Raw genomic sequence first — 15,191 nt, forward strand, 5'->3', positions numbered from 1 at the left:
ACTAATGTCATGAGTTTGTTTTTCTTTTTTTAGTAAAGATTTTTCCTAAAAAAATAAGGATATGAATCAAGTATATAAGTTAAAACGTACAAAGATTCTGGAATAGTAATATAGTATTTTAATAGGTCAATCATCTAACTTATATTCTTCTTCTGTGGGTGAAATATTCTATCACATGATCTCACTACTTTATTAAGGATATTTTAATAGACCTTTCACACACAAAAATAAATTAAATATCTTACGTGGATCATATTGCTTTTTTATGCGGCGGAAAGTATGACTCTCGGTTAGTTTTTTCTTCTAACACAAATAAATCTTGTTTAATTCAATTCGTTTGAATTGTATGACAGGGTTAAAATGTTTCTACGATACACCCTTAAATTAAGATGTATCGGTACATCTGTTTCATAAATCAATAAGTTAAAGATCCTTTTTATGTAACAAAGAGTTATTTGTCGACTTTTATATTTAAGAGAATATTATTTCATAAGAAAAAACATAATTTCATTGTTTATAAGAATCATACTAATTTTTTTACATTTTATCAGGAAAAAATAATAAATATTCACTATTATGAGTAATAAAAAATTCAAAATTTTGAATTTTGCTTCGCCGACACTTTTGAGAAATAAAATATAGTTATTATAATTGTAAATGATAGAAAATATTTTTTTTTTAAAATAACTCATTAAACTATTAATTTAAATATGGGTGTACCAGTACACTCAAATTTTTCGAGTGTACCATAGAAATTGCAGATCCCCTAAAAAAAACTAAATATATGTGGTTTTTATAATTAATTGTCGAATATGTTGTTCGTCATCTTAGTGAATTGTTGAATTTTTCATTTTATTTTGGTGTTTGCTTGATTCATTTTAAAATATATATTTTAATTAATTACATATTCAATCAAAGATTTGTGGTTCGACGTTTGATTTGAATGTATGGATGTTTTCATTCATTTTGATTTTTTTCATTTTTTTTTTTTAGAAACAACCAATGTTATAGATTAGTTTTCCTTCTCTAAAAAAAAAAAATAGATTAGTTTTTCTCCTTAGTTTGGTTTTAAACTTGCAGCCTCCAATACCTTAACACTTAGTTTAAACTTTGGTGTTGTACGTTTGTTCACAAATTCATTGTTTTCTCACCCAATTTGTTTATTAGTCCTTCAATTTTGTCACCTCGATCTAATTGTGTCCAGACTCTTATCTCACGCCTCTCTTTCACCACTATATATAGAGCTTTGGTGGTGTACACTAATTTTTTTTTCTCCCACTTTTATCTTACATCTCTACTCACAACAATACGTTGTGAAATCATATGAAGTTAAATTCACACTTGCAAATGAGTCATTAAAATGTTTTATTTCTTTCATTAATTTTTTTTTAAGGAATTTTTTTCTTTCATTAACTCTTCCATGTTATCATGAAAATAAAAATTTCTATCATTACATCATCAAGTCTTTGTATTAGGAGGATATTAGTTTTAGCTATTTGGTAAAACTTCTATCATTCTAACATCATACCCTTATGCATTATGTTTATTTATGGCATAATATTTTAGCAACCTATTAAATGTATTTTTTTTAAGGTGTTAGTCTTATCATGGATTTAGGCAATTGCGTTGTCGAAGACTCTAAAAATTATCATGAGATCGTGTTTTTCAATTTATTGTTGATCTTTTTTGTGGTGGTCGGGGTTCGGACTCCAAACCTTGCATATATTATGTATTATCCATATCAACTGAGTTAAGCTCACGAGAACAATTTATTGTTGATCATAATTTACATTTCAATTTGAGTGTAATGGAAACACTTATATGATAGAAGACCAAAAGTCGAGGCTAAAGATTCTTATGATCATATACACTCCAATTTACATTTCCTTTTTTTACCAAGTTCTAATACCAATAGACATGAGCTTTTCTATTGGTGTTACCGCTATATATATGTTCCCTCTTGCAAGCGCTGAAAATAACAATTCCACTCTTCTTAACACAACAAATGTGCAATAAAAATGAATGTTTTCTACACTAAAGTAATCAAGGCTAACATGTTTTGACTCTCATTTATCTTTTGACTTTTCCCTCACAATATTGGCTAAGAACTTCAATAATACCTCCTTAATTAGTATCCTTGTCTGACTCAACAAAAGCTACAGAAGAAGCATTCATGTTGATATCATTTGATTTTGAGATATAATCACTTCCAGAAGAACTACTCTCCTCAGGAGTCTAAAATGAATCAAGCATTTTTACGTTCACATTAACCAAAGCTAAATCTGCTTCTGGAAACCGTTGTAGAAGTGTCACCGCATCGTTGATAACCATGCTCGTCTTATTATCTTTTATAGCATTCTCTTGATAAACCTTAATGTCGTCAACATATTAATTCTATGAAGGAAATGAAGTATAGCATGATTGTTTATGAATCACATATACCTGATAAGACACTGACACTCAGTTGCAACAGTTCGGTAAAACTTAACCAAAGTTTTAATAGTTAGCCCCAAACTGGTACAATGTCTCGGTGAAACAGTTTAGTGTTTCCCAACTGAACAAAAACTACCTTTATAAAACACTAACTTTACATTTTCTAACTGGACTAATTCCTTGTGAACCAAAATGTACCAACTTTATATTATTAACTGATATTATAACCAACTTTATATTTAAGAGGATGGTGATGTAGACTAAACGGCGTTGATGTCTCTTGTTTTGTCTCTGGTTGTTTCTGCGGTGGCCTTCTTGCGTTGAACAGAAGCCACGATTTCATGCTTCTTAAAATCACGATGAATATGACATTGGGATGCGAGAATAGAATACTAAACAGCAAACCAAACTCACGATTCACCTTATTCTCTTTTTGTGTCCGTATCCACTCGTCGACCTCGCCAATATTCCCTCCCACTCAAGTCACAGAAACACACACACAACTTTTCTTCAATTTGTGCTCTATGTAATTTCATACAAAAAACAACATTTAGCAGTCGTAAGAAAAAGGAAAATGCCTTACACGAATGACACAACGAAAATCAAGAATAACCACCATCCATGTTTTCCATCAAATAACTATCAATCCCTACGTGGAACATGGTAGGTCCGACTTCTAGTAAATGAGGGTTTGGTCCGATTTAACAATTTGATTCGGTCCTTTTGAGTAGTCATACTTTCACATAAACAACAATAATGATTTAAGAAAATGGAATGGAAGTGATTAAATGTAATCACATGCATTGGTGTTGCATTCCACAACGGCACGTGGTAGACACCAGACACATCTCCAATATTAAGTATCATTGCTTTAATGTAGTACACTCGAACAAGTAGTAGTATTTATACAAATTACTTACTGTTTTTTCATACTCTTTTAAGTTGGTCTAGAGTTCACCAAGTAGTAGTTTTAGTCTTGCATGTTGTTCAGCAAATAATAAATTGTAACCACTTCTGTTGAGTTTTCGATTAGAAGGATCTCCCCTTAATATTTCCAACTTCTTCCTTCGACGACGGCAACAACGTTAGCCACCCTATGCAGCTGATGCAATATTTTTAACATCAATCGGAATGCTTTCTGGTGACTCATAAAGTACACTTTTGAGTGTTTCTGAGACTCTGAACCTACTTAAATTGAAACTAAACAGCCACTTTCAAACTTCTATCAATAACTCCAACAAGTGAAGATCTTGCAAAAGACATTGGAGAACAAATGCCATTACTTGTTAAGTAATCATTGATATGTATACTCATGGCTTGGTGTAGTAGCTTTATTACTACATGGAGATGTGACTTAAAATCTAAAGGCATATGCAAAATATATGACAGTAGCCCAAGGTCCTGTTTGGACAAACGACTTGCTAAGTGTTTATCATATAAGTGTTGATGTATAAGTTTTTTTTCATGTCATATGTTGTTTCTATAAGCTCTTTCAATCAATCTCACAAATGTTTATGTTAGTAGATAGCCTCAAATAAGTCAATCTAAACATACTCTTAGAAGATTATATATGAATACGATTACACAAACACACACATTAGTTACATTAGGGGTATGTTTGGATTAGCTTATTTGAGCTGAAATTAAGCTATTTACTAAGACAGATCCTAAAGGAAAGTTTATTCCTAATGTCCAATATGATTAAGGATAAATGGCCGACGAGGCTAAAGATTATTATGATTATTTTCATTTTTTTTTTCTCTCTTTATTTGTAGTCAACAAAGAATTTTATTTTAAGTTGAAGAAGTGACCTTCATGCAGTTCATAATTTTGTACATTAGGGCATGGCCTAACAAATAATTCATGTTCACACAACAAAACTTATTTTCGAGGTTCATGTTAATCTCTTAATTTTTTCAGTGCTACTTTGTTAATTTGATTCTCTTTGTCATATATGTAAACATTCTAGCGAAAGATGATATGGTTTTCTATCCTGAACTAGTCGTTGGAATGCATCGATAACTTAACTGTGATAAGTCATATTAGTTCTTTTTGTTAAATTATTTTATAAATTATTCAATAGCTTTGTCAAATATTTGTCACCATAGTGCAATGGAATAAGTTCCCTGTAAAGCAAGACAAGCCGATAGCCATGACAAACTATTTCAGTAAAAGATTAACAATTTTACTATTAGATAGATTAACAATTTTACTATTTCTGTCTAATCAATAGGGTAGTGGAAAAGCAAGAAAAAATTAGGGTTAAGTGAATAGTAAAACAGGTGAAGAAGAAAATGAAAATCTGAGTGAAATGTGGCAAGTAGTGAAACAATGCAAGAGAGAAAAATGAAAACAGGTTGTGGATTGTGCTACGGCCGTCAAATGCAAATGCAACAAATGAGGAAGAGAAGAAGTTACTATATATACAAACACACACACTATTAGGGTTTCTTAGTTAGATTTGAAACAAGACTGTAATGTTTGGAATTCTGCTCTTCACCCACAAAACACTCGCGCCCTGCAGCCCCGACCAAAATAGTCATACGTGACTTAAGTTCCGCAGCGTGACTTAACTCACGCAGCGTGAGTTAAGTCACGCTAGTTTTAAAACACCCTTGCCTTCTGCTATATGCTTCAACAAAACCTTTCCCACTTCAACTAGCATATATGCATATATAAGCTTATATGGTTGAAATGAATGGAAAATAAACTGAGAGCTTCCAAGCAGCTTTGAATATTCATATAACTCTCTCCTCTGTCCAAGCATCCATTAGATAAGTTTGAGTTATTTCGGAGACACGTACAAAAGAAAATATCAAATCATTATCATACAGAGCATGTTCTTTTAGAAAGCAATAATTACTCAGGTAGCTTAATATATCATACAGATAGATCATTTATGAAGCTTACAAATCACTAAATTGAGACAGCTGAAGCATGTAGCAGAAGGTAAGGGTGTTTTAAAACTAGCGTGAGTTAACTCACGTTGGCTATTTCACTTGCGTGACTTAAGTCACGTCGCGTTAGTTAACTAACGCATAATTTTACACTTGCGTTAGTTAACTAGCGCAAGGGTAAATTTGAAACGGCTGCCGGGTGCGAGCAAAATGTGCAGGGTGGAGAGCAAAATTTTAATGTTTGAGTATTCATTCTTTGGCCCAATGTAAAGTTTATTAAAACCTACAAGAAAATTGTTTTTCTAACATGTGCTTTTTCTTAAAAACACATGGAAAATACACTTTTCTCCCACTATAGTTGACTAGTATTGGTTTCAATTTGGCGGTAGTTAACTACTGTTGCCTTAAATTTTAAAGGTAGTATATTATTGTTGCGATATTTCTCTAAATCTAGTACTGCACTGCACCCCTCCTCATATTCATCCATCGCAAGTATAACGCTGTCTTAAAGGATGTCTGAATATTCTTGTCTTGATTTGTACCATTTTTCAAAGATTTTTTCTTGAAGGAACCATTTTTCAAAGATGTCAAGTAGTGATAAGCTACTCTATAACGCTAGGATGTGGGATAAAAACTGTGCTTTTTTTTTTTTTTTGCCAAAAATAAAAAGATATTCATTCATTCAAATCGAGAGATTACATCATTCAACACCGCTAAAAACGTAAAGGATGAATCTGCGAACAAACTCACAACATCCAAGTTAATAGCATATAACAGCATAATGCCTACAAAAATATATGATAAAATTAAAGTCACCGGAATATTCATGGCCTCCGGATCTGCAACGTTAACGTCCAAATCTTTGATTGAATAATCGATCTTTCAATAGGAATAAAATGAACACTGTAAGAAGACGAGAAAGCAAACAACGCTGCACAAGACAACGAACAACAAACCACCACACTTAGATGATGAAATCACAAAGAAAAAAATCTAGATCTATGTGAAAGTCATTTATTTAGATTGAAATAGAGAGAAAAAGATGAAAAGGGATGATTTCAGGTCAAAAATTGACCCAAAACCACCCCAATGAAGAAACCAGAAGAGAAAACCTAGAGAAAGAAAATTAAGGCCTGCGCTATTTTTTTTTTTAGGAGTGTAAACATTTTATTCTAATATGTTTGGTACCGCCGATGAAACAAATTTTGTTCTTGACACCAAGTGCAACAAACATACGAGGCATTATAACAAGACTTAGATGATCTAAATGATGTACTAAGTAAGGATTACGTTGTTGATTTTCCATAATCAAAATATACATTCAACAAATATCGTTTCTTTTTAATAAAAATTGAATAACATTATAATTTTAATATACCATCATATTTATTTTTTTTATCAAGATGGCAGTTACTATTATGAAGGGAACGTCACTGATATTGACCAATCTAATTATAACACATAAATCAATTCAACTATTCTTTCTCATTTGCATCTTTTTATGTTTAAAAAAATTGTATTGTCATGTGTAACACTTAAATTAGTCAATATCATAAGAAATTATGTCAAGCAAATGCAATATGAGATGTCAAGATATATGAATGAGATCCTTAGAAAAAAAATACTATATGAAAGAGAATAAAAAAAGAAAGGGAATTAAAAGGCAAGGCGAGAAAAGGGTATGGTTTAGACTAATTCAAATAAAACTTAATACAATGCATATTGTTACGGCACCCAAATATATCTCTATCATCTATTTCTTTGTTTCTTTTTTGCAACTTTTATTCTTATCCTTTTATTTTGATTTTGAATTTGATTACTTTCATAACCATGCATTGGTCCGTTTCAAACGGAAAGTCAATAAGAAACGTTATTTTTGCTATTCCTAACTTCTTCACATCTATATTTTCTTCTTATTTATTGTAAATTTACTAATTAGTTTTTTTTTTGGTCAAATTTACTAATTACATTTTATATATAGTGATAATGATAAAAAACATGTATATCATAAATTATCAATTGAAACATCTTTGTGCCACTTTTGTCTCTCTTCTAATTAAGGTCAAAAATCATCATATTTCACCCATCGAATTTCTAATTTAGTAAGGACAAAAATGTCTTTATGAGAAAAATGCATATTATAAAACTATAATCCATTAGTTTAAGTTTCTTCACCATTCATTCATTCCTAACCCTTATTAAGAAAATACAGAGAGAAAATAAGTTTATTCTTAAGCTTCTTCTTTATCTTAATAACATAACATTTTGCATTATACACATCAATTCTCAATTCTCAGTTACTATTTGGTAAGTTTATTTTTCCATATTACTATTATATTATTCATATTCATTTAAGCTCATTCTAAAACAATAACCGTTTCTTTGACATTGCTGCTTCTTTATATTTCTCCATATTTGTTCCTTCCTTGTATATGCATTATCTCTTTTTATCATCAATAATTAATCATTGGTACAAAAATAAATAACAAAACATCATTTAAAACAAAAATAATGAACATAGCAAATACTAATTTATATTTTCATTCACATTTCTTCTTTATTCATCACAAGTGCAACACTAATTATGATTTGAATTTTCATATACCTATATTGTTTTTTGGTTTCTAAAACATCAAATTTGTTTGAAAGGTAGGAGGTTTTAATTGATGGCATCAACATCATGTTTTTTCAACAACAATGAATTCCCTATGAAAGTGGTAGCTCCTATGTCTCATTCATATCCTGAACCTCTTGCAAAATATGATGATGTTGTGGCAAATCCCAAGCTCTTTATGCTTACATTGGAGAAGCTTCATGCTTCTATGGGTACTAAGTTCATGTAAGTTCTTTATCTCTTTGCACTTCTTAGTTTATTTTCTGAATTTCACAATGATATAACTTCAATTGTAAGCCATGTATGGTGTTCGATACGTGTCAATGTCTTATGTAAGACACCGAAACGACACTAACATATTGTTGTCATTGATATAAGCTTTGAGGATTTGGAAAATACTTCATGTATAACTGAAATTTTGTTTCAGGGTTCCCATTATTGGAGGAAAAGAACTAGATTTGTGTAGACTCTTCATTGAAGTGACTTCTCGTGGAGGGATTGAGAAGGTAAGATGTCAACTATTTTGTGAATGTTGTTTTGTCAAGATCAACATTTCTTCAATCTTCATGAAAAATACAAGTTGAAATGTTGATCTTGAAATTCCATAGATTGTGTCCAAGTTTGAGCAAATAAATATGTTCATGAAAGAGGTTTTTCAGCCGAAAGCTTTAACTTGGACATTTTGTTTACAAGTTTTTCTAAAACATAAATAATCTAAAAAACACACTAAATACACTCAACAGATTGGAAATTTGCAATTTGTGAAATACAATTAAGATATTTTGTAGTGTTTGTCTATAGCTTGCCACTATTTTAATGCTTGTGATTTTGCCAACTAGTATAAGAAATTTTCCTAATAAAACATGTTCATTTTATTTCAAGGACATGGAGTATAATTTCCTATTTGATGTTGTTAATATTTAATCAGGTTGATAAAGTCCATAAATTGAATTGAGTCGTGAACAAAACTTTGTATGGGAGATAACTTATCAGTGAAGCAACATAGATATATAAAGAGCGGTCAAATTACAAGTTACAACAGTGTAATACTTGAGTAGTATTACAACGCTCAATAATTTCATAGACGATATATATTTTAGAAAATTCGATGTTGGATTGAAAAATTATATCAGTCAACGAAGATTGGTCCAACTAGTAAGGAATTGAGTCATATGCCCCGCAAAGGCGTGAGTTCAACTCTCGCTGTTAGCGTAAAGACATCGTTGGTGAATAATATTTAAGTACCTTTGTCAGCACTCAGTAGTTCATTGAGCCTCGAGGCTTGCCCTGACCCTGATGAGTCTATAGGATTCAAATCGCCTAAACTTGTTTTCATAGATGAAAGTTTATATCATATTAATCATCCCTATTGATTTGTACAAAGATCGGAAAGAATTACATATATAATTTTTGGTGATTGCATAATATCCTTATCTTTATAGCAATTTGTGTTACAGCTTATGAAAGAGAGAAGATGGAAAGAAGTAACTGCAGCTTTCAGTTTTCCATCAACAGCAACAAATGCTTCCTTTGTGCTCAGAAAATACTATTCTTCATTACTTTATCACTATGAGCAAATCTACTATTTTAGATCCAAACGGTGGACCCCTGCATCTTCTGGTTTGTGCATTTAAACGAAATTGTTTATTTGAACATGAATTTTTTGTTAGTTCATCATGCTCTAATGTAAAAATTGCAATTGCACTTTTTCAGATGCTTTGCAGAATCAATCAACCATGTCAGTTCCAGCTTCAATAACACAGTTTTTGCAGCCTTCTCCAGGAACACATCCAGTTGACTTTCAGAAGTCAGGGGTTAATGCTTCCGAATTGCCTCAAGGTCACTTCTTCAGCTTAAATAAAAAGTATTTTCTCACCAAAAAGAAGAGAAGGAATTTTTTTAGAGTGTATATATATGTATATATGAGCTTAAGAACCTTAGGCTTCGGCTAAATCATGGCGGCATCATGACTTTGTTGTGGTGGCTCATCGAGATCCTGTCAATCCACACATACACCTAGTCATATTGGACATTAAAAGTAGACATAGAAGTGCCACAAACATGATGAAACAAGCAGACACATAATGCTACCACCAAAGATTAAGTAGACAGTTACTTTGATCCTTGAATGTGTCAAGTGTTGTCTCTATTGACCATGAATTTATACAAAAAATATCGCCGAAAGTACATTTTGTTACTCACTTTGGTGCTAAAAAATATCTTTCGTTTTTTAATTTTCAATACATTCGGAGACTATTGAGAAACCGCCCCACACATTTAGGAACCAAAGTCACTGCTTACTCCAACCGAGTTATATAATCAATCTGGTTGAATATATTTGGTCTAGTGTCATATAGTTTTCATGCCTTTAGTTTTTCAATCTCATTTCCTGTGGAAATAAATAAAGCTACTAAGCCAAGTCATGCATATATAAATCATTGATTAGTTAACAATAACAAGTAGTGGTGTTTGTTATGCAGTGTCTTCTTCTGGATCTTCACTTGCTGGAGTTATTGATGGAAAATTTGAAAGTGGATATCTAGTTTCAGTTTCAGTAGGTTCAGAGACACTCAAAGGTGTACTATATGAGTCTCCACAAAGCATTAAGATTAATAATAACAATATTGCATCTGCTGCATTGGGCGTCCAACGCCGCCGTCGGAGGAGGAAGAAGTCAGAAATAAAAAGGAGAGATCCTGCTCATCCAAAACCCAACAGAAGTGGTTACAATTTCTTCTTTGCTGAGCAGCATGCAAGACTAAAGCTACTAAACCAAACCATGGACAAGGATATTAGTAGAATGATTGGCGAACTTTGGAACAACTTAAAAGAGTCTGAGAAAACAGTAAGTGATTTATATGTTTAAATATTATTACTTGTTTGAGTGTACTATAGTATGTAACATTGACACTTTATATCGAAGACGTGTTCGATAGGAGTTTTAAAAAAACCAAATACCAAAGCAAACCGTTAAATCAAACCGAACATTAAGTGACAGTTCATGAACCGAACTAAACCAGTTTGGTTCGGTTTAACAATTCAAATTGGTTTTTGGTTATTTTTTAACGATTTGGTTAGCTTTCTGGTTTCTTTTCAGCAATCCTAATTATCAAAAGCCGGTGCGTAGAACATTTATACAAGTTCAATTTTGAATCGGGCCAAACCATTGACGGTTTGGTTCAATTTTGTATAGCCAAATTGTTGTAACGGTTCAGCTCAGGTCTGAACCTTGAATAGTCATAGTGTCTGACACAATACAAATACATGTGGTTACATTTAATTACTTCAATTTTCTTAAATTATTATTGGTATGTACGTGTCAGTGTGAGTATTGTGTCAGGTGTTTGTGTGCCTCATAGGTTCTACAGACAATCATGTCATACTTCAGTTCCTAGTCATGTTATTAATATGCTGAGTTTCACTGACATTAAGGTTTATCAAGAAAAGGCTATTAAGGATAAAGAAAGGTACCAAGCAGAAATGGAGGATTATCGCGATAAAATGAAGACGAGCATTGTAACCGACAACGCGGGGCCACTGCAACAACGGTTTCCGGAAGGAGATTCAGCTTTGGTGGACGTTGACATAAAAATGCACGATTCTTGTCAGACTCCCGAGGAGAGTAGTTCTGGTGAAAGTGATTATGTTGCAGATGATATCAACATGGATGCTTCTTCCGGTGGAGCAAGAGTGGATTCTGAAGCTTTTGTTGATTCAGACAAGGCAACTAAGGAGGGAGTTATTGAAGTTCTTAGCCATTGTGAGGGAGAAGTGAATGCCGGAGGAATTCAACAGACTCAAAAGATGAATGAGAGCCAAAACATGTTATCCTTACTTTAGTGTAGACAATTTTTCTTTTTTGTTTTAGATGTCAATGTTGATGTAGCATTCAAATGTCTTGCAATTAATGAAGCCAAATATTTCTTTTGTGATCATTAATAATGACCAGAGAACATATTTCAAATCTAATCACTAGTCATGGTTTATAAAATAGTGTTGTCAAAGACGAGTAGAGACTTATTCATACCATAACAATTTTAACATTCAATGAACTCAAACATTTTTTTTTGTGGTTATTTTCTCATTTAAAGCTTCACATTTCTCTATACTACTACAAAAGAGAAGAGTATAAAGTTGAGATACAATAAAGAAAGACACAAAGCCGATTCTCCCGTCCCCTCTAAAGTCCCAAACAGAATCACCGGGAATTGCCGTCCACGTCACTAACTAGTAACTAATTGATTCTCATTCTGCCTGTTGGTTTTGAATGTAACTTCTACTATTGTACTCGGTCCAGGTGTCCTATTACTGTACCCTTACTGATCCATTAAAAGTTTTAAATAAGGATCCAAAATTAAATAAGATTGCACTTAATACTTAACAGTCATAAGTGCAATCTTGAGTGTTTGCTTAAAGATAGTCAAGGACCAATGATGCTATCAAACAAAGATCTCATGCTATTCACACTAATTTCTCTCTTTTAGCTTCTCAAACCAATTCAATTAACAGATGGAAGGAAGAAAAATTCAACTGCACTAACAATATCAGGGCCATGTTAATTATTAATCATCAAAACCACTTAACAGATTACAAACGGGAAAGTATCAGAAATATGATGTAGAAATCTAAACAAGTTTAAATTACTCACACCTCAAATCTTTTCAAGCAGAAAAATACATGATAAAAAATGCAAGTGTTTGAATTCTATTTTAGATTCCACAACTCAAAGCTCCAAACAAAAATAGTTATAGCTCACATTGCTCAGTTTGGCAAAATACCAAGTCCACTGTTCGCTCTTCAACCAAAGAATGTGAGTATGGTGAAAAAAGCAAGCTTTCTTCTGTGCAGAGTTTCACTCCACTAGAGAATAATTCTGCTATTCAACAATATAAACACAAGGATGGTTACAATATACTTTATCAATTACCAAAATCATCCACTTAGCAGAAGTACTGCTAACAAGATGTGTATTGTCTATATTTCTGATATTAGCAAAAGCTTTATGTGGTTCTTGATTCAAGATAGATCTTACCGGAGAGAGACTTGAGGTTCCAAAATTCAGTATCTGTTCTTAAATATGCAATCCAATTTCTCTACTCAAGCTTTTATTATGTTTAGACTCAATAGCTAATTGATTCATGTGGAGGCATAACTAAACTACATCCAAGTTCTCAAAAGACAACAACGTCAATAGACGCATAAGGCATATACTTATAGCAAAAGAATGACACAAGAAATAAGCAATGAAAATAAGTGAAATATTATAACTAAACAAATTCCTAATAAGGAAAATTACATGATTGCATCAAGGATATCCATCCATCCCACACAAAAATCATAATATCATTCTTCATAAGAAAACTATAAAAAAAATAGACACTGTTGGTTTCATCTTCAAAATCATCACTTGGAAGATAATTCATGACAACTCTTGACCTTAATTCAATTCGTCACAAAAAAAAGCTATAAAAGAAAGAGACACTAATTAGTTTCATCTTCAAAGTCATCACTTGGAAGCTCGTTCAAATCAAAATTCTTCACAACTTTTGGCCCTAATTCAGTAACACCTTCATTAATCATCTTCTCTTCAATACCATGATTAGAGGTAGGAGGTTCCTTGCAATCTTGTGATGTTTGAAAAATCTTACCTTTAGGAATTTTGAACCTCAACGCCAACTTCTTTTCATTGTGGCAATTATCTTTCAATGTTTCATCAATATCACCACTTGTTAGCAACACACCTTGTTCCTTCTTCTTCTTCTCATCATCATCCATCATATTGCAAGAAAGTTTTTGCCTTTTAGTGCCATAACCTCCACGAGATATATGCAACAAAGTTTCAGCAGCAATCACATCGTCATCAGTATTCATATATCTTCTTCTCCTGCGCCGCTGCCGTTTCTTGGTTTTGTAGGATATTGGCGGCAAGTACTTTGAACAATCAATATGGCTCTGTTCAAAGGAAGATTGTGATGCAGTTTGTGGGTGAATAACACTCTCTTGAGCGTGACATATCTTATGTCTATGCAATGCTTTGTTAGAAGTAAAAACCTTGTTGCAAACATCACATGAGTATGTATGTTTGTTCTGTTTTTCAACATCCTTATGATTACCAAGAACAGAATAAGAAAAAAACCATACGATCTTCTTCACGTTGTTCTGTTGTTTTCCAGCATCATTAGTTGTTGAAGATGGGTTTTTGAGTTCATTCTGAATAGGGTTTGAATAATCAAGGAAACGGAAAGAAGGGTATCCAGAATGTTGAAGGGAGCGATGATAAACATCATTGTTTTTTGGTTCATGATCATGAGAAGGACAAGGAGATGAAGAAGAAGAAGAAGACATTTTCTTGTGATGCAAGAAACAAAAGAAACAAGATTTGAATCGGTAGTCAATGGATTGAAGAGTGTTGAAAGAAAACAGAACACGATTGTGATACTAGGGGTTTAATTAATGCTAGGTTTTTTTTTCCTTATTCTTGTAAGTTTTTTTTTTAAACAATTTTTTTTAGGGGTTAAGCAAAATTATATAGAAAGCAGAGTACAATTTATATAAATTAAACTCTTCTTATAATCTATATTTTTATATCAAAAAATAAAAATAATAATCTATTTTCACTAAAAAAATGAAAAGAAATTTATTCATTAAAATTAATAATGAAATCTGTCATAAAATTTATGAGATTTGACTCTCTTTTTTGAATGCAAATGAGATTTGACTCTTTAATTGATAAAAGTAATCAATTTTTTTTTTATAAAAGTAATTATTTTCAGTCAAATATGTTTCCATTTAAGTGAAGTTAATATAAAATGGTCACTATGTGTGTAGTGTTAGACACTAGAGCACGAATTTGTGAATATATAGAGCTCTTGTCACTTCATTCTAACTAGTCACATAATTCTCTTGACATGCTGAGCGCAAATCGGGAATTGGTACATGCATACCGGTTTGTGGTATTTTGTGAATTGGTTCTTACAAATTTCCCTCTAATTCATGGAAACCGACGAACCGAGACAAGTAGGTGTGGAGCAAATAAATTATGTAGGAAAAAAGCTTGGAGAAAGAGAAAGACTCACATTGGGAAGTAAATAATTAATGATATTAATAAGGGTTAATAGTGTTTTAGCCCCCTGTAATATAGGTCATTTCCGGTTTTACCCCCTATAAAATATTCTTTTTAGATTTCGTCCTTGTAACTTGAAGATTTTTTGTTTTGGACCTTCATGAATTTTGACTGTACAAAATCG

The 15,191-nt window shown here is 32.1% G+C and overlaps 1 protein-coding gene across 1 annotated transcript; it reads left to right on the plus strand.

The window, feature by feature from the left end:
* Positions 1 to 7,996: 7,996 nt before the first annotated feature.
* On the plus strand, positions 7,997 to 11,784 carry LOC11416271 (high mobility group B protein 15). The gene is made up of 6 exons (XM_003620961.1): positions 7,997 to 8,169; positions 8,372 to 8,450; positions 9,402 to 9,564; positions 9,658 to 9,783; positions 10,425 to 10,789; positions 11,377 to 11,784. Exons 1-6 carry the CDS (start codon positions 7,997 to 7,999, stop codon positions 11,782 to 11,784), a joined length of 1,314 nt encoding a protein of 437 aa, XP_003621009.1.
* The last annotated feature ends 3,407 nt before the right edge of the window (positions 11,785 to 15,191 follow it).

The sequence above is a fragment of the Medicago truncatula genome, chromosome 7 (assembly GCF_003473485.1).
Source record: "Medicago truncatula cultivar Jemalong A17 chromosome 7, MtrunA17r5.0-ANR, whole genome shotgun sequence".
Lineage (NCBI taxonomy): Eukaryota > Viridiplantae > Streptophyta > Magnoliopsida > Fabales > Fabaceae > Medicago > Medicago truncatula.